At 39.3% G+C, this 19,464-nt stretch overlaps 4 protein-coding genes across 8 annotated transcripts in view; 1 reads left to right on the top strand and 3 right to left on the bottom strand.

The window, feature by feature from the left end:
• Positions 1-1,159: 1,159 nt before the first annotated feature.
• LOC113578321 (E3 ubiquitin-protein ligase TRIM39-like) lies at positions 1,160-4,938 on the bottom strand. 2 transcript variants are annotated; one of them, XM_027011509.3, is made up of 8 exons: positions 4,780-4,938; positions 4,311-4,395; positions 3,333-3,889; positions 3,037-3,132; positions 2,671-2,904; positions 2,412-2,574; positions 2,246-2,281; positions 1,160-1,716 (listed from the first exon to the last, which is right to left on the bottom strand). In XM_027011509.3, exons 2-8 carry the CDS (start codon positions 4,372-4,374, stop codon positions 1,172-1,174), a joined length of 1,695 nt encoding a protein of 564 aa, XP_026867310.2. In that variant the 5' UTR covers positions 4,375-4,395; positions 4,780-4,938; the 3' UTR covers positions 1,160-1,171. The 2 variants fall into 2 exon arrangements, with proteins under 2 accessions (XP_026867310.2, XP_081581557.1); XM_081725431.1 differs by having other exon boundaries at positions 3,333-3,780; positions 4,780-4,937.
• A 4,748-nt stretch (positions 4,939-9,686) lies between these two features.
• On the bottom strand, positions 9,687-11,515 carry LOC145643538 (butyrophilin subfamily 2 member A2-like). Its single transcript, XM_081695058.1, has 3 exons — positions 11,416-11,515; positions 11,157-11,319; positions 9,687-9,958 (listed from the first exon to the last, which is right to left on the bottom strand). Exons 2-3 carry the CDS (start codon positions 11,317-11,319, stop codon positions 9,687-9,689), a joined length of 435 nt encoding a protein of 144 aa, XP_081551184.1. The 5' UTR covers positions 11,416-11,515.
• Positions 11,516-13,159: 1,644 nt separating this feature from the next.
• On the bottom strand, positions 13,160-16,271 carry ccdc166 (coiled-coil domain containing 166). Of its 3 annotated transcripts, none has more exons than XM_027011520.3 (7): positions 16,025-16,271; positions 15,889-15,942; positions 15,743-15,797; positions 15,379-15,523; positions 15,086-15,165; positions 14,233-14,409; positions 13,160-14,032 (listed from the first exon to the last, which is right to left on the bottom strand). In XM_027011520.3, exons 1-7 carry the CDS (start codon positions 16,117-16,119, stop codon positions 13,751-13,753), a joined length of 888 nt encoding a protein of 295 aa, XP_026867321.3. In that variant the 5' UTR covers positions 16,120-16,271; the 3' UTR covers positions 13,160-13,750. The 3 variants fall into 3 exon arrangements, with proteins under 3 accessions (XP_026867321.3, XP_081551096.1, XP_026867322.2); XM_027011521.3 differs by having other exon boundaries at positions 13,836-14,078; XM_081694970.1 differs by lacking the exon at positions 14,233-14,409.
• Positions 16,272-16,435: 164 nt separating this feature from the next.
• si:dkey-183c6.8 (protein O-GlcNAcase) overlaps positions 16,436-19,464 on the top strand; it is a 17,279-nt gene continuing 14,250 nt past the window's right edge. For both annotated transcript variants that reach the window (XM_035520051.2, XM_081694969.1), the window contains exon 1: positions 16,436-16,850. In XM_035520051.2, the coding sequence (XP_035375944.1) occupies positions 16,811-16,850 (40 nt within the window). In that variant the 5' untranslated portion in view covers positions 16,436-16,810. The remainder of the gene's footprint in view (positions 16,851-19,464) is intronic.

Here is a 19,464-nt window from a genome sequence, read left to right on the forward strand (position 1 = left end):
CTGCTCCCTGTCCACTAGTCACGTGGTATGACCCTCCGTGTGCAGTGGGAGATCTTCGTGGACTGTGTCTCGTGTGTAAGCACGCCTATGTTGTTAAGCACACCCCTGCTTCAGTTTAGTCTTGTCATGTTTGTATGTATTTAAACCCTTGTTAGTGTGTGCATGATTGTCGGTCATTGACCATGTTCATGTTCACCGAATGTGTGTTCACGTTCACAGTTTGCATTACACGTGCGTGCCGCTGTCTGTATAGCAGGTTAAACGTTTGTCTCCATTGAGAGAGTCTGTAGTCCTGCTTCTTGCCCAGCAGCACTCGGCCTGTTACAATGCTGACTTACTGTTTATAATTTTTCTGCTTCTGCTTCCTTACTGCTATGCAAAAGAGGATTTATTGCTCTCAAGAATAATTTTCAGAAATTAATTTGATTACTTGGGAATGGCCTTTAGATGATCAAATGAAAGTAAGAACAGTAAGAAAGCATTTTCTTAGTTATAGCAATAAATACCAGCATACTAATTTAATTCAAGAGGGTTTACACACTGCGGGGCCTTGAGCGCTGCTGACTCTTAAACTGTAATGAACAGCTTTGTTGTGAAACAGTTGTTTGAGGTGAGGTGGTACTGGAGTAGAGAACACACTGTCCGTCACAAAACATCTTAATTAAGCCTCACCTTGGAATGACGTGAAACTGCAGAAGCCTAAAGTATATCTATAATATAAACTATAATCAGTAAAGTAAATCTTTATTGATGAAACTAAAACTGTCAGCTAAAAATAACTTTAACCATTAGTTGTGACTAAACCAATGTCAGGATACACATGTCAAGTACATATATTCTATATGTCCAATGGTGAAGAGAGAACAAAATTGACTATTCCTTGTTATTTTCAACATTAGGTAGTGTTTTATGTACTGTTTTTAACAGAAAAAAAAAATTCAAATTACTCTGCTGATATTCTTTCACCATTGGTAAAACAAAAAATGTTATTTTTATGTTCTTGTAGTTTTATAGATGATTGAAGTGATTAAAAATGTAAGCATTTGTTTGAAAACAGAATAAAATTTGAGATTATATTACTCTGTTGGCATGCTTATGCCATTGGTTTTACAGAAAATATTTTTTCCTGTTCCCATAGTTGCATGAGATGACTGAAGTGGGTAAAGATTTATTAAGTCTTAAATATACGAGAGATGATCAGTGGAGCCGAGTTTGTACCCTTCACAGAAGTAAAAGGACTGAAGTATGGGTAGATTTTCTCAGCGAAAGACTGACCAGTGAAAGAGTAGATATGAGACCTGGCCTCCACATCATAAAAGGAGACCAGACCCTCCTCATAATCCACAAACACTCCCACCGTCTGGGGCTTCTCCTTCAAGAATAGTATGACAGTGGGTCCAGCGCAAGCCTTGTACTCATTGCCCTTCCTCAGGCACACAATCCAGCATCCATTTTGAGGGCTCAGTGTATACTGCCCCTTCCTGTTAATGGACTCTCTGGCCACTCCTACATCCCAATATGTCTTCCCTTTGACCTGCACCTCATAGTAAAATTTCCCTGAAGAGAACCCCTCCGTTCCCAGGACAACAGGATACCTATCAAACCTTTTTGGGTAGTCAGGCAAATTCTGTATTCCATCTCCATATGACACTTGTTTTCCATCATTACACAGGATGAGTCTGGGATGAGCTGTATCAGGATCCAGAGTCACATCCACTAAGAGAAAAATACACTATATGAGAATGCAGGGAACGTAATGTCCACATCATCCAGGGGATCTTACTGATCAACATTTGTAACAGGGTTTGTAGAAGCATAGCATATACACACTGAGTAATCACATTATAAGGCATCTACTATATAGCTATATTGAAAAGGCTGCCATACATTTTACAGTGAAATACTACTCTGGCATTATTTTAAGAACAGATTCGTAATGAAAGAGGCCACTGGAACTATGGCACAATTGGGCAGAATACAAGAAAGGTTGCCATCATTGAAATGATACATATTACACAAAATTGAACAAAAAAGGATTGGTAGTCTACAGGCACAGCAATAGAGTACATGCATGTAATGAACAGGCAACTCTTTACAGTGTACTTTACAGTGAACCATGATTAATGGTTAAATATAATAAATGGCTCCATAAGTTGCGGTTGTGTGACGCTGATCTGTGTAATTTAATATATTAAATATAATAACATTTAATGAAATTAGGAAAAAATGAGAAACCACATTGTACCTGAATACTGTTGACTCCTCTTCAATTCTGTGCAGACTAATTTTAAGTAAAGATGATATTAATTAGAGTTCAAAGAGATGATTTTAGAGCATTCGACCACTGATTTGTAATGTTATAATGTTACAGAAATATGCCTGGAAAAAAAGTCTAATATAAAGCTTCTTACCTGCTTCTCCGAACTTTATATTTATCGTTAGATTAAGTTTCTTATTCAGATTCTTCTGAAGCTGAGACAGAACTGTACTTGCAGTTTTTATACTCAAATCAGTGTCAGTACTGATGTCAGTCCAGTTCTTGGTGTGTGGAGGGCTGCTCAGGGCTGGGTACATCTACAGTACAGCAGGAGGGAGGAGAAACACCTCAGCATGGGGAGTGTTGTCCTGTGATGTGCTGTGTTGTCTTTGAGCAGAGAGAGGAACACTGACCTGTAGGAGGTGGAGGTGGTCCTCAGTGTGGGAGAGCTGCTCCAGCTCAGTGTCTCTCCTCTTTAGATCAGTGATTTCCTGCTCCAGATCTTTAATGAGTCCTTCAGCCCGCCTCTCTGCTGCTTTCTGCTTCTCCTCCATCACCTGAAGCAGCTCAGCCTGGCTTCTCTCAATGGCGCGTATCAGAGCAGTGAAGACCTCAATACTGTCTGCAATCTCTTTCTCTGTGCTTTTCTGGAAAGAAAACCCACTAAAAATGAAAACATCAAAGGTGAAAAGATATTTAAAATCAGTTTGTTAAGATCTGCAAAATGGAACTGAAGCTACATATTATATTAGATATGGATTATATTATGTTTGATTCACTTTTCCAAGCTCTAGTGAGTGTTTGATCTCTTTGATCTTCTTCAGTCTGTCCTGGATCATCTTCTGCACCTCTGACTGTGTCTTCCCCAGCTGTGTCTGTGGGCAGAGAGGAAAACAAAGAATATTTGCATTTATATTTTAAATATAAATGGTTCCCTAGGTTTTCTCAGAGAATGTTTTAAATAATAAAATTAGTGTTATAATCATTTTAGCATAATTAATTACTTAAAATGTTAATAAATTAAGTAAAATATATATTTGCATTTTTTAAGGTTGATGTTTATAGTGTCTTTCACCTTTTTCTCTCTACTCTCGTCCTCTATAGGAACAGTGTTATGTGTCTTGTGATCTGTCTCAGTGCAGAACTGACACACACACATCTTGTCCTCTCTACAGAACAGCTCCAGGGGTCTCTCATGCTTCTGGCATATGTAGTCCTCCAGGTTGTTCACAGGGTTTATTAGCTTGTGTTTCTTAAGTTTAGGAACATTATTATGAGGCTCTAAATGAGATTTACAAAATGTTACAGCACAGTCCAGACAGGATTTTACAGCCATGAACTTCACTCCAGTGCAGGCATCACAAAGAACATCAGGCTTATCAAGACTGCTTTTCTTCTTGAAGTGATCCACTACCTCTCTCAGTGTTGTGTTAATCTTGAGTTCAGGTCTCCTGGTGAACGTCTCTTTACATAATGGACACAGACATCGTGGAGTATTGTCCCAGTAATGTGTAAGGCAGGTCCTGCAGAAGTTGTGTCCACATGGAGTGGAGACTGGATCAGTTAACACATCCAGACAGACAGAACACATGAACTGCTCCTCAGACAGGATGCAGCTGGAGTCATGTGTGACTGATAAGAAAAGAAACATGAAGAAACTTTCATTTATTCTTAATCTATATTATAATGTATTTAAATTATCATCACACATTACTCCTAAATATTTCAGAACTAAATTTGAAAAGAAGACAACAGTAAATAAAAGGTGTAAATCTTTTTTGATTTATAATCTGAGTTGAGTTTGATCATCATTATGTGTGTCTATCTTCATTCTCAAGGACTCAGCAACTCCCACCTCAGACTTTAAACTCCTGCTTAACATGGTTTACATGGCCCACATGGAGCTCAGAGTGAAAATGATTCCATTCTGTAGTACTATGATTTTATTTTGATCAGTTACTGATACAGCACACAGGTGTACAAAACAAAGTAACTAATAAAGCCAATACACAGGCTATATCAAATTCACGTGTGTATAAGATGTGTAACTTACACTCAGCTTGGCTAGTCATACGCCTCTTTTTCTCAGGTGGTAGCTGTGATGAGGATTCTGCCATTTCTTTTTTACAGCTTTAATGCTTTTCAGAAGAAAAAAAAATACAAGCAATTATAAGCAAAAGCACTGGAGCTCCTGAGATGACATTTTCATGTATCGACAGACTATATGTACAGGGTAAAACTTTTTATTAAAATAAGGACAGACGATGTATCTGTAATTGTAATTTAATTTGCCACGTCTTTCTGTGTTATGAGAGTTTACTCACATTCATATAATATTATTTTTACATTAGATTTATTTATATTATTTTTGAGACATTGTTCATACTGCCTTTTAATGGTTATTTTAACTGTTAAAACATTAACTTTAGGTTGAAGGCTCTTGCCATCGATTGTTCACTCCTGCGGTTCACCCCTATAGACCAACAGTGGAGAAACGTCTGAACATTCACTGAAACACATACCTTTACTGTTTTTCAGCTGGTTGCAATTTTTCTGTTTACAGTCTCAGAGTTAAAGAACATCCAGTAGCGATGGAACTGGGACATTTTGTAACGAACAAGGTTCACTTTTCGATGTGAGCTTCCCGTTTCAGTTTTGCCTATCCTCACCTCACATGAATTACGTAGCACTTCCTTGTTCTGTCCCGTTTCAGTTTAACACAGTACGTGAATATGAACTGTGCAAAGTAGCGGAAACTTGTGTGTGTGCGCGGGGGTGGGGGGGGGGCAGTTATTTGACTATTAGCAGTTGTAACTGATTGTTTGAATGATTAAGTATTACGACACTGTCAGTATAACCATCATCCTACATATCTATCGGCAACTTGTCGTTTTCTCTGCTCACGTGGGTTATCGCACTCAGTAATGCTTTTAAAGAGACACCGAGTATCCATCTACCCAGGGCATGCTGCGTAATCAGGATACAAAAAGTAACTGTATTACATAACTATTACAAGTAAAAAATGCAGCAGTTATAAAACTGGTAAATTTTAAAAGTGTGGTAATCATTCATTCTTTACATTATACATTAACAAGATTCACTCTCGCCCCCTCTTTAATGGTTCTAATCAAGTCACTGGTTCCTACAGTTGTTGTTGCAGTACACCTGCATCGGCGTCGAATATAGTCCGCGTTTATTGGAAAGATTTCAAATGTGCCATGAGTTATGTTCCTACTTTAAGTAGGATACGTTTTTTGGTCTTTCATTTCATACATTTCATTGTAATCTGTGGCTAGAAACCTTTTTCCTGGTGCGATTTATTAATAAACACGACTTTTTTCGTGGATACGGAATTTCGTTATGATTTTACAAATGATCTTGATCAACCCAATCTCTCGATATATGTCGTAGTTGCTATCGGACGATTATCGAGTTTATCTCATAACAGACTCTACCTGTATATCTTGTCTCAATTTACAGTGTACGCTCAAAACAGAAAAAAAAAATTAAGTTGATTAAAGAGGATACAGTTCTTGAGCTTTGGTGACCCAACAGCTGTGGCTGTACTGAAGTAGGTTGAGCTGTTTGATGATTATGAAGTAGAGAACGCACAGTCTGCCCTAAAATATCTTCATTAAGGATCAACTTGTAATGTCACAAAGCTGCAAAGGCCTAAATTTTAGATTATAATCAATAAAGTTGTGACGAAGGGGTCAACTAATCTAATATTTGATTAAACATTTTAGCCTTATTATATTAAATTATGACTTGTTACAAGTTCATGTATTTAAACTCTGTCTTGATCCCAGTGTGTTGCTTTTCATTTTGGTTGAATGTATGTTTATTCTAATGGCTATGTTTCTTTGTACTCCATGCCTTTGTGTTATCCTAGCCTCCGTGTTTCCTGGTCTGTTATGGCCTGCTTAATCTGTGTGCTTTCGTGTGTTTAGTTACTCGTGTATTCTAGCCTGTGTCTCGTTTGTCATGTATCCCTGTGCTCTCCATGTCGGCACTTTGACTCTGGACTGCCTTAACGACTCTGATTCTGGATTTCCCCTATTAAATCTCACTCTTCTCCGAACATGCGTCCGCCTCCTTACCGCTCAACGTTACACTGTCTGTGTTGAGAGAGGTCTCTGTGTCCTTGCTCTGCGGCACTCACAATAGGCCTGCATGCTTCTTTCCTTAGCAACAATATTTTATCAAACATGTCCATATAAACAAAACCACAAGCGTCTAAGATTACATTATTATTTACCTACAGACTGAAAAACTTGTCTTAATTACTAAAATAAATAACAGTAATTATAAATTTCATACAGTTTCTCACCTCCTGCTATGCTTTTGCTATGCAACAGTCAGTGGACTGTAATGATCTTTCACTATTTTCCCAACTTCGCTTAATGACCTGGGTGCTTTTTCCAAGAATGTTGTAAGGCTAAGAACAATATCTTCATTAAGGATCTTTGTTAATTAGCAAGTTTTGGGGAAATTCATGCCTGGTCAGTGAGCACAGACTGCCCTAAGAGAAAGTTCATATTGTAACAATATCAGTATTTCATATAACCCTATAACCGTCCTAGTCCCAGTTGCAAAAAATCCACATATACGTAAAAAATCTTAATTATATGCTTTAACACTCTCTAAAGGACAAATATTTTCTCTTTGCTGCTTTTTAGAAGGTTGCAGTTCCTATATGATGCCATTTTACTTTCATTTACTTAGCATGACGTTACTTCCCTGTTCATTTTATTTTTATTTTATTCTGCTTTAATGAATTAAACGTTTCGGTTTACACACCGTATGAACATAAAATGCACAGAAATACTGTGAAAAAGGACATTAACAAAACAGAATTTGCTCATGTAATTGACAGTTTGTGTAGTATTATACTGAATGGTTATGGTAGTCCCTCACTGACACTGTTAGTATGTCTGCTTGTACCTCTGTATCTGTACAATGTGATTTTTAACTTAAGAGGACTTCACCCAGTTAATAAAGCTTTTCTAGGAGAGACACTGAACATTGATTCATGTACTTATAAATGTCTGTATGACCAACTGAAAGTGAATATAGTGAGAAAGGATTCTCTTTGAATTACACAGTGAAGCATAGTGCTGTTTATAAGTTAATGTAAAGTAACACAATATACTTCACATGGGCCATGATTTAAAATGTTTTATTGTGATTGCCATTAGATAATAAAAAATGCCTTATACATTCTTATGTGTCAGAGAGGAACCTGGCAGTTTAACTCTTGGCCTCCAGATGTCCTCATCTCCAGAATTCTAGTGATCTCTATTGTTACTGTTTATACTCACCTGTGTCCACTCTGTCTCGTTATCATGCTATACAAGGCTTAGTGCTGCTTTTCAGTGTGAAATTTGTTAATGAAAGGTAACATCATGTACTCCACATAGGCCATAATTATAAATCATTATGGCCTATGTTGAGCTCATAATTATGTGGCCTTTGTGGAGGCCACTAGAAATGCATTACTGTGTAATGGGTGCAATTTGTAACGTATTTACAGTAGGCACGAATAATACTGATTTTATGGTAATACACCTGGCATTAATATCCTATTAAGATTGGCATCTTTATGAGAGGATTGAGTGTTTTTCTGAATTAGCTAGTTAGCTATTAACCCAGGTTGTGCTCATTTGAAGAACTGCTCACAGGTGTGTGCTCAAGGTGGAGTCTTCTGGACCGGCACCGAGCACGCATACGCCAAGAGGAAGCGTGCTGCCATCGAGGCCGCCGCTGTCACTGGTCGCTACTGCTCTTCCGGCTCTGTCAAAGTGGCTGCTGATGCCGATCATTGCTGCACCTTTGGTCCTGCTGTTCCCACCACGGAGCCTTTCCCCCCTCATTCCAGAGACCTCCCTTGGTGGTGGCTCCCAGCCTGCCTTGCACAGTGCTGGCTCCAGGCTTCTCCATGCCAGGGTGGCCTGGACTTTGCTGTCCCGACGGCGGCTGTGTCGGGATTCATGCCCTTTGGGTGCGGTACGCTCCCCTATCCTACATCCCATTGTTTGGTGTCTGTGCCTGCGCACTTATTTGTAGCCATGTCACACTTGTTCTCATACACCTGCACCTTGTTAATCAGGTCACTTATGTATGCGTTTAATCCCTTGTGTCTGTAGTACCATTTGTCGGCCATTGTTCACGCGTGTGCATATGTTCACTGGTCCTGTCCGTTGATCTTGTTACCGTTCATGCTTTTGTTTATGTGCATCTTTTTCATCATTTTGTATTATGCTGCACTGTTTGCTTTGTGAGGTGCATTACCCTTGATTGTTTCTCTGTGCCTCATCATGTGTAAATAAATGTCTGTCTGCGACGAGAGATGTTGTGTATCCTGCTCCTTGCTGTGCGGCACTTTCTCCATCAAAGTAATAAAGCATTATAATGTATTGGACAATGGAGAAATAGAAAATAGTGGAGTTAAAAGATTTTATACACCATGCAGGTGGAACAAGCAGAATTTGGTGCAGAAATAGTTACATGCAGAAGTTCTATTTGGTGTCATAAATACTTTTTTTTTTTTGTACTCAATTTCATATACCCAAATGAGCAGTTATGTGGTCTGTACAGAGAAGCAGGCTGAACTGTTTGATGTGATGGAAATGAAGCAAATAGGTTCATTAAGCTGTGATAATGGCAGAGAAGTTGGAGAGAAGTAAAATACCTCATGCTTAGACTTTATGACTCAAACAAAATTTGATTATGCACATCAAGCCCACCAACACATTAGATTTTAACTAACAATAGCTCATGATTTTATGTGGTGATGCACACTTCCAGTACAAAGTTTACCTCTACATCTCAGAGAAAGAAGAGAGGATAACATCATTGATAACTATTACAAATCTGTCATGGATGCTCGCCCTGGTCATATGGTTCCCATGGTGCTAACTACGTGTGGCTATGTTTGTTTTGGTTTAGTCTCCATCTTGCATCATGTTTTGCTCTCTGCTTTAATTGTTAAACCTGTGTCTTGTTTCCTCTTAATCTACCTGAGTATTTATAAATTTGTCTTCCTGATTTCCTTTGTCAGTCTTCACCTTACTACCTAGTGCATTCTATGCTTTTGTTTGTTTTTGTCTCATTAATATGATTTATGGTTTTCTCTTAGTTACTCCTGGCTACTCCACCATGGACTGTGACGTCCACTTTGAATATAGAACTTCCCTAAATAACCATTGTTCATTAATGCATGTGTGTCCTGCTTTGACTTGCTCCACTTCACAACAACTTAAGTGTAGGCTTTTCCTTGTTGCTGTGTATCTAATTTTTATATTCAACTTTAGGTACCTTTTTGCTTTAAAATATTTTTTCTTTTTCTTATAGTTTCCTGAGATGATTTGGTAAAAATTGTCTAAGTGGACATATATGAGAGATGATCAGTGGAGCTGAATACAGTCCATCATCCATCCTGAGGGCTCAGTGTAAACTCCCCCTTCCTGTTAAGAGACTCTCTGGCCACTCCTAACGTCCACTCTGTCTTCCCCTTGACCTGCACCTCATAGTAAAATCTCCCTGATGAGAACCCCTCCGTTCCCAGGACAACAGGATACATATCAAATCTCTTTGGGTTGTCAGGGAGATTCTCTTTGATGTCTCCCTCTGTCACTTGTTTTCCATCATCAGACAGGATGAGGTAGGTATGAGCTGTATCAGGATCCAGAGTCACATCCTCTGAAAGAAAGAGTGTATATGAGCATGAAGGGAACATAATGTCTTCATCATCTTGTGGACAACCTGATTAAAATACACTGATTAAAATTTCTAAGAGGATTTGTAGGAGAGTTAAATAGAAACTCACTAATCACTTTACAGGGTATCTACTACATAGCTGTACTTAATAGACTGTCATATATTTTACAGTCAATTGTAAGTTGTATGCTACCACTCCTGTACCACTGTTGTATTTTGTAGATGTCACGGAACGCTCGCCTCCCGCGAGGCACGTGGTTTTGCCAGCCACATGCAGTAGGAGGACCTTCGTTTGTGGCCACGCCTGCACACATCTGCACCTCATTTGTCTGTGTGTATTTAAACCCACTTCATGGTGTCCAGCATCATTGGTCACTGTTGATGTAACGTGTTAATGTGGTGTGTTATTGTCAATGGTGATGTTAAACATTATATTCGTTATTGTTAGATGTATACGTGTTTATCGTCAGTATTTAATGTTAACCGTTTCTTGTTTGTATTAATCGTGTGTGATTCTTGTGAGTGCCGTTAGTGTTTTATGTTAAATGTTAATAAATGTACGTCCCAGACGTTGGAGGAGGGGCATCCTGTCCCTCGCCCTGCGGCACTCGGGCCACCTCGCATTACAATGCTGACAATTACAGAATAATTACATCTAAATTTAAGTGATCCATGTATATGTAATAATTTTGTAATAATTTGTAATAATATGTAATAATTTTCATATTATGCACCTTGGCCAGAAAAAATGGACTAGTGTCCCCTTAGGTGGCGCTATAGAGCAGATGCACCTAATAAACGAGCTACTCAGTGAACTTTACAGTTAACCACAATTAATGCAGCTTTATATGGTTTAACAAGATACACTTATGATGCTGATCCATATCAGTTAATATATTAATAACAAAGTGAGAAAACTCTAGAAACCTTACTTTACCTGAATACTGCTGAATCCTTTTCAACTCTTTAGAGACTCATTTTAACAAAACATGACATTCATTAGATTTCAATTAGATGATTTTATAGTCTTGGACTCTTAAAAAATAATTGTAAAATGAAGGTATTCTAAATAACACTGATCAGTTACTCAGTCAATGAATTAATTAATTTTCTTGGACCACAGATTTCTTATGTTACAGATTTATGTCTAGAAAACTTGTCCAATATGGAAGCTTCTCACCTGTTTCTTTCAACATCTCATTCAATGTTTTACAGAGCTTTTCATTCAGAGTCTTCTGAAGCTGTGACAAAGCTCTCTTCACCAACTCCACACTCACATCAGTGTCAGTACTGATGTCAGTCCAGTTCTTGGTGTGTGGAGGGCTGCTCAGGGCTGGGTACATCTACAGTAAAGCAGGAGGGAGGAGAAACACCTCAGCATGGGGAGTGTTGTCCTGTGATGTGCTGTGTTGTCTTTGAGCAGAGAGAGGAACACTAACCTGTAGGAGGTGAATGTGGTCCTCAGTGTGGGAGAGCTGCTCCAGCTCAGTGTCTCTCCTCTTTAGATCAGTGATTTCCTGCTCCAGATCTTTAATGAGTCCTTCAGCCTGCCTCTCTGCTGCTTTATATATATATATATATATATATATATATATATATATATATATATATATATATATATATGAGCTGTAACTTACACATAGGAGGGTCACTCATGCTTCTCTCTTTGCTTTGTATCTGTAGTGATGAAGATTCTGTCATTTCCATCTTCCTTCTTTAATTATTTTCAGAAGAAATCACATCACTCAGCAAATAAATGTACATCTTTCATACATCAGCCTAATAGGCCTGCATATTTATTTCCTTAAGCAACAATATTGTATTAAACTTGCCCATATAAACAAAATGTACTAGAACTCCTGAGATGACAATTTTAGTATCTACATACTGTAAAACCGTGCGTCTTTATAATTAAGACAAATATAATTGTAATTCAATTTCCCACGTCTTGCTGCATTTTTATGTTGCTGCATTTTGTAGTTCATGCTGCACTCGATATCCACCAGTCAGCAGAACATAATGATAGTTCACCAACCTGGGTGCATTTTCTGAAGGTTTTGTGTTTTCTACGTTAATCTATCTACTTACACGATATCTTCATTATTCACAAGTTCAGTTTCGCACCAAAGAGCCAATCCACTGCGAGAGACACTTGCAGAGCTCACTCGCTCTTTTCTCACGTCATTCGTTAAGTTTGTTGGATATTCGCTAAGACTGGCTGTTTTTGGAAAACTCACGCCTGGTCAGTGAGCACAAAATATTCTTAAAGACAAAGTTCATATTGCAACATGATCGGTATTTCAGATGTCTATACGGTAACTTTCAGATAATGACCCTATTTTTTATTCTTGCAGTTGACAGTGGAAACTAATCTGAATGCTACGTTACAGCACTCTATGATGTACATAGCTTTACTTTTCTCTTTGCCGTTTTTAAAAGGTCTTCCCAGAGCTACTTAATATCCAGGAACGTTGGCACTTCGATGTTTCGTTCTTAAATGATTACGTTTTACTTTAACTTACGTAGCATGATGTCACGTCCCTGTTCATTTGGTCTTTGTGCCAGCAAGGGAGAAACGTTCCAGTTTACACAGTGTATGAACATAAACAGAAATGCAGAAATGCTGAAAAGTGTGATAAACAAATCAGTGAACAACATTACAATAAATAGAATTTGCCCAAGTAATTGGCAGTTTCTGTTGAATTATACTGATATTACTGCCTCACTGACACTGCTAGTATGCCTCCCCTTGTACCTCTGTATCGTGTGATTTTTAACTTAAGACGACTTCAACCACTTGATCCTCATAATACTAATGTTAATAAAACCTTTCTAAGAGAGACACCAAGCACTATTTCGTGTACTTATAAATATTTGTATAACCATCTGAAAATGTGGTGAGAAAGGATTCTCTTTGAATTACAGTGATGCATAGTGCTGCTTTCCAATGTATATGTCACGATTAGTCCTTCCAGCTTCCATGTTCCATGTTTTCCCTGTCGTGTGTATTTATGTTCCATGCCATAGTTTCGTTTTCTCCGCCCCTCGTTTGAGTTTCCACACCTGTCCCTCATTTAGTTCATGTATTTAAACCCTGCCTTGTGGCCTTGCTCTGCGTTGTTCAATGTTTGTTTGAATCCGTGCGTTTATGTGTTTAGTGAAACACAGGAGGAGATCTCGTTCCTTTGGATATTTTAATGCAAGAGAAACTGGTCCTATACAGTAAAGCTCCAGATGTGTTCGCCTAGTAAGCTGAATTTCCCTTAATATACAGTACCATTCAAGTGAGTTCTAAAAGTTTGCTAGTGTCTGAGGGACTCTTACTAATGAGGGTGACCCTGATAACCATTAGCTCTTATAACTGGAATTGGCATTTAACATTAACAATAAAACATCACTTAGCAATTACTTATTACAGTGCTCTATTCTTTTGGGTGATCATTTGAAGTTTTTCGAGAGCTCTTATTTCTGTATAACATTACATTTCTACAGGCAACCATTCTTAGCTATGCGTCATCTCTCTTACTTGGTGAAAGCTTGGACTCCACTAATAAACTAAATTCAAAATCATTATTGTGTCAAGTTGATTTATTTGAGGTGTAATAAGCCAATCATTATCACATATTATAGTTATACCTTATAATGCTGAATGAATTCACATCAGTTTTCTATATAGTGACAGGCAACATAAGTATCACGTTAAATGATTAAGAGAGAGTAAGTTCAATATGAAGATCATAAGACCAGTTAAAGTAGATGAATAGGAAATACTTTTTAGGCCCCATTACAGTCTGCCACATCTTCCACATCCAATTTAGACGGTAGCAGCTGCTCGTTGCTAATCTTCTTAGTGTTGCTGCCCCCTTCTGTTGTTGAGTTGCGCATGCGCTGTATATGCTCTCTCTCCAGTAGCAGCTGCCTGTGCTGAGTCTGCAGCGCCTCCTGGTGGCTGTGCAGTGCATGAGCTCTCTGGATCAGTTGCTGCAGCTCCTCACGCAGACGATGGTTCTCCTGAGTCACATCCTGCATGTGAGAGAGCAGACAGCGAGACGCCTCCTGAGAGGGAAACAGCGAGAGGGAGAAGGATGATAATGTTGAAAGTCTGGGAATGAGAGAGAAATGGAGGTTATTTCAGAAAGAAAACAAAGGTTTGTTTAAAATGAAAGAAGCAAGTTATCTGAATGTGTGTTTTTAACTATATATATATATATATATATATATATATATATATATATATGAATGAGTTCCACACTCACCCTGTTGGTGGCGAGAGTGAGCTCCTGCACCTTGTGTTCGGCCTGGGCCTCATAGCGCTCCTTCTCCTTCAGGAAGTCAGACTTCAGAGCCTGCAGAGATTCAGCGTGACGACGGCTCATGGCTGACACCTCCTGCTCCAGCTCAGATATACGACCCAACTGCTGCTGCTGTAGACTCTACAACACAGACACACACACTCTGTAATGCTACTGTAGACAACCTGCAAAAGCCTATAAGAAGTGACTGTTAAAAATACACCATGTAAATGTAGGCATCAGGCCGAAGCCCCCTCCGGTCACCAGAGGAGTTAACCACACCACTAATCAGGCTTAACACCCAACAGCTGGGCTAGACCTTATATAAGCCCAGTGAGCCAGTCATTCAGTGCTGGGTCCTTGCCAAAGGTCTGAGCTAAACTCTCCGCTGGTAACATCAGATATTGAGGTCTCTGAGCCCTTGTGCTACACCTCACTTCTGTGCTGCGAGAGTGTTCATGTTTTTACACGTCCCCTCCCCTCTCCAGTTTTCCCTCTCAAATGGCTTCCCGTTTTCTGGTTTTGTTTGGGAAGTTTTCGTTTGGTTTTCCCCAGTGTATCGGGATTGCCTTTGTTCTCCCTTTTTCTAAGGTCGGCGTGGTGTTTAGTTTTTTCCTTTTGTTTGACCTGATCCAAGCTCTAACTGTTCTGCACATGGGCCCACCCTCGTTAGAGTGTGGTTGCTCAACCAGTGGGCTGTTGGTGTCATCATCTAGTTGATCTGGGTTCAAGCCCACCTTACAGTAAAATATATGTGACATATGTAGGTAAGGTGGGAATGCACTCAGACTGGGAAAAAAAGAGTTTCCATGGCTACCTTAAATTCTCTGAGTTCAGCTATCTCAAGATTAAGCAGAGCCAGCTCATTTTCCTTCTCCAAAATCTTCCTCTTCAGTCCTGAAAATACACACATACACACACACATACACATGATCGCAATACAGTTTGTGTGTCTTCCTGAATTTAAAGTGATCAAGCTGTCATTGTGCCTCGTTAAAAATGAGTACTGGTACACACCAGGTAGACATGTTCCTCACATAAGTTTCATCCTTTTACACTTATACACTTTCATCCCTACACACACTCACACACCCATCCATCCACACACACCGTTGGCCTGCTCCTCGTATTTCTGCAGCGTCTCCTCTCTCTGTCTCTCGAGCTCCTGCAGCTCCTGTTGACTCTGATCACTCAGAGTAACGATCATGCTCCGACGCTTCTGCATCCGCTTGGCCATGTAGGACATGTACTCTTGCTGCAGGGATGTGAGAGTGTGTCAGTGGTATCATGTTTCCATGCTACAGTGTGAATCAAAGCTGTAGACACAGGCCTGAGAGCTACCTTCTAGCATTACTATATAGGCTCCGTGTGTGTGTGTGTGTGTGTGTGTGTGTGTGTGTGTGTGTGTGTGTGTGTGTGTGTGTGTGTGTGTGTGTGTGTGTGTGCGCGCGTGCGCGCGCATGTGGCTACTCACACTCTCCATGCGTGTCTGATTGGCCTCATTCTGTAGAAACTCATTATCTTTACGTCTGGAGTTGACGTCTGAGTTAAATTGTCTAAATCTCTAAAAGTGTACGGTTTGTGTGTGTGTGTGTGTGTGTGTGTGTACAGTAAGGATACAGTTGTTCCGCCCTCATCTTGAGAGTGTTGAGTGTTTCAGTCAGAATTTTGTATCTGAGGATCGTAAAATCAAGATGGTGTTATTTAAAAAGCATCCGTATTTTAATCTATATTTAAAGCGCCTCGCCTGTCTCACTCTTTCTGTAACTGGACTTCTTGTTCCGTCGCCGCCTGCGTGGAGCTTCTGTCCTGCTGCTTGCGCGCTGTCTCGCCTTTCTTCTTTGGAGGCATCCTGAAGTGGTGCTTGAAAGACGAGGAGTGGAGTCAACTCGTGATCAGCAAACCTTTTATCAGTGTTACAGAGCTACTATTATGTTCAACCTGTTTGTGCCCCGTAGCTAGCTTCCCTTAGCCTATTTCCCTGTAGGGTCTGTGATTCTTTGTAACCAAGCAACAAGATACACAGTTACCCGAAGTCAGCATTGCAGAAGGTTGTTTTTGTCCAACTGCCTGTAAATACTTTCACAAGCACTCTGATTCACTCAGGTAACCTGTATGGTAATTTTGTAAAGATTTGTCTTCTGCTTGGGTCATTATGCTCTGAAGTGAGCTCCCTTTATAAGCAACGCTCGCTAGGTGGTGCAGGGCGCTCTGAGCGCTCAGAAGACACCCTGAAGTAGACAAAGCTGATCACATCCGAGCTATAGCTCCTCGTTTTGTTTACGAATAAACAAACTAGGGACAAATCTCTGCATTTTTTAATTGATGTTCGGTTAATAATAATAATAATAATAAGTTCAGGAAAGTCACGCATTTATCGACTACTTAGTCAAAACCTTGTGCCTTTCCGAGATGCTTTGGGTGCGGAGGATGCGCCCTCAGACGGAGATGGAGACAGCGAAAGCATCATAGCGCACGGGGGGCATAGGCTACTCCAGCACACAAACCTTCTCTCGTTTTGGGCCCGAAGATATTTTCAGAAATGGAGAAGAGAGACGAGTTTTTGTGTGGGGTTGTTGAGGGTAAGCTGCACACTGTCATAACCTAGAAAACTAGGCTTTCTCGTCCTGTGTGTGAAATAACGCGTGGATCATTAACGTTTACATTATACGTATTTGCTATTAAGGCTAAGCGACGGTCCCTTTATCTGACAAATATATTCAACATAAAATAAACCCACATGCATTGGTATTGTTATGTTGTAATTTGTCATAGCATAACCAATTTCTCACTTATAGTACACCAGGACAGCCAATTTATATTGTCCTGTGCAGTATACAGTTCTTTTATGATTGCTTAAGCATGATTTTGAAAACAGGGCTCGTTTTGTCAAAACCCTACACACAATTCACACAACCACACCCACACATGTAGCAGAACACCTCGGATATTTTGCAAAATGAAACAATTCATTCAAAACTGGACAATAGTTAATAAAAGCCCCATTTTGTCAGCATATAGCACACACAGGCTTCATATGATATGATTCTGTTTGAAGCAGGAATATACTGCTGTGTTGAATCTATAACACAGAACATTTCTGCTTTTCTAATAATATAGTCTGGTTTTGATGTTTTTCTAGAAATGTAAATAATATGAGTATATTAATACTTAAGACCAATACTGCACACTGGTGAATTTTTTTAATTCTCTGAGGTGTACATTGCTTAAATCCACATATTCATGCCAGGTCTTTTGCTCAGAATTGTTTTCAGATAGCACTTGGTAGACTTGTTTAGTCTGTATGGGATGTGCATATAGAAGGCTACACAGTACTGATTTAGTGCATATAGAAGGCTACACAGTACTGATTTAGTGCATATAGAAGGCTACACAGTACTGATTTAGTGCATATAGAAGGCTACACAGTACTGATTTAGTGCATATAGAAGGCTACACAGTACTGATTTAGTACATATAGAAGGCTACACAGTACTGATTTAGTGCATATAGAAGGCTACACAGTACTGATTTAGTGCATATAGAAGGCTACACAGTACTGATTTAGTGCATATAGAAGGCTACACAGTACTGATTTAGTGCATATAGAAGGCTACACAGTACTGATTTAGTGCATATAGAAGGCTACACAGTACTGATTTAGTGCATATAGAAGGCTACACAGTACTGATTTAGTGCATATAGAAGGCTACACAGTACTGATTTAGTGCATATAGAAGGCTACACAGTACTGATTTAGTACATATAGAAGGCTACACAGTACTGATTTAGTGCATATAGAAGGCTACACAGTACTGATTTAGTGCATATAGAAGGCTACACAGTACTGATTTAGTGCATATAGAAGGCTACACAGTACTGATTTAGTACATATAGAAGGCTACACAGTACTGATTTAGTACATATAGAAGGCTACACAGTACTGATTTAGTGCATATAGAAGGCTACACAGTACTGATTTAGTGCATATAGAAGGCTACACAGTACTGATTTAGTACATATAGAAGGCTACACAGTACTGATTTAGTGCATATAGAAGGCTACACAGTACTGATTTAGTGCATATAGAAGACTACACAGTACTGATTTAGTGCATATAGAAGGCTACACAGTACTGATTTAGTGCATATAGAAGGCTACACAGTACTGATTTAGTGCATGTAGAAGGCTACACAGTACTGATTTAGTGCATATAGAAGGCTACACAGTACTGATTTAGTGCATATAGAAGGCTACACAGTACTGATTTAGTGCATATAGAAGGCTACACAGTACTGATTTAGTGCATATAGAAGGCTACACAGTACTGATTTAGTGCATATAGAAGGCTACACAGTACTGATTTAGTGCATATAGAAGGCTACACAGTACTGATTTAGTGCATATAGAAGGCTACACAGTACTGATTTAGTGCATATAGAAGGCTACACAGTACTGATTTAGTGCATACAGAACAGTGCAACAGTATATCTGCTGGCGTGGGGCTGAACTCTCGCTCCACCTCTCAATATCAGCCTGTGGTTTACAACATGGTCAACCTTCAGTCTCATCTGATATTTGATCCTCGTCTTCTTTGTCCTCATCCTCCTTCAGCTCTACCTCTACCCCTCCCTACTCTTCATCTGCAGGCTCCCCCTCTCTTCCTTACTCTTCCTCTTCCTCAACCTTTACGTATTGTGTTCTGCTTTTGTTGAAGACAGGTAAACTCACCTGTTTTCTTATTTAGTGCTCACTCATGATTAGTGAGTTTACAGTTAAGCACCAAAGTGTTTGTACACCTGACAGTTCACAGGTTTGGCAAAAGGCAAAGTGGCATCTTGGTAGGTTTCTGTATCTAATGCAGAGAAGTGTGTTTAGTGTTTTGAGAATCTGCTTACAGTTCTGGTTATAGTTCCGATCTGGGCTGAGGTTATTTTAATGGAGTATCAGGTTTCACTAATTGTGTTATTTTTAATATTAGTGTCCCAAGCAATTGTAAAAAAACTATTAATAGCGACATTCAGAGTAAGTATGTATAGAGGCTATTCATGCAGGGATTCAATTACACACACATACACACATATTAGACTCCTGAACTCTGGCTAACTCCAATCCCAATTCAGATTCCAAAAATGGACACTTTTATACACACACACATACACACATAAATAATGCACTGCCTATTCATTTTGTATT

The sequence above is a fragment of the Electrophorus electricus genome, chromosome 13 (genome assembly GCF_041902795.1).
Source record: "Electrophorus electricus isolate QZ-2024a chromosome 13, ASM4190279v1, whole genome shotgun sequence".
In the NCBI taxonomy this organism is placed as follows: domain Eukaryota; kingdom Metazoa; phylum Chordata; class Actinopteri; order Gymnotiformes; family Gymnotidae; genus Electrophorus; species Electrophorus electricus.

Coding starts and splice junctions, on each gene's coding strand:
- LOC113578321 (XM_027011509.3), bottom strand. CDS start 4,374: ATGGCAGAATCCTCATCACAGCTACCACCTGAGAAAAAGAGGCGTATG. Junction 2,905..3,036: donor ACTCACTAGAGCTTGGAAAA/GTGAATCAAACA, acceptor TTTTCTTTCCAG/AAAAGCACAGAGAAAGAGAT. Junction 2,575..2,670: donor ACCACCTCCACCTCCTACAG/GTCAGTGTTCCT, acceptor GCTGTACTGTAG/ATGTACCCAGCCCTGAGCAG.
- LOC145643538 (XM_081695058.1), bottom strand. CDS start 11,319: ATGTACCCAGCCCTGAGCAGCCCTCCACACACCAAGAACTGGACTGAC. Junction 9,959..11,156: donor TGAGATGTTGAAAGAAACAG/GTGAGAAGCTTC, acceptor TCTTTCTTTCAG/AGGATGTGACTCTGGATCCT.
- ccdc166 (XM_027011520.3), bottom strand. CDS start 16,119: ATGCCTCCAAAGAAGAAAGGCGAGACAGCGCGCAAGCAGCAGGACAGA. Junction 15,798..15,888: donor AAGATGAGGGCGGAACAACT/GTATCCTTACTG, acceptor CGTCAACTCCAG/ACGTAAAGATAATGAGTTTC. Junction 15,524..15,742: donor ATCAGACACGCATGGAGAGT/GTGAGTAGCCAC, acceptor ACATCCCTGCAG/CAAGAGTACATGTCCTACAT.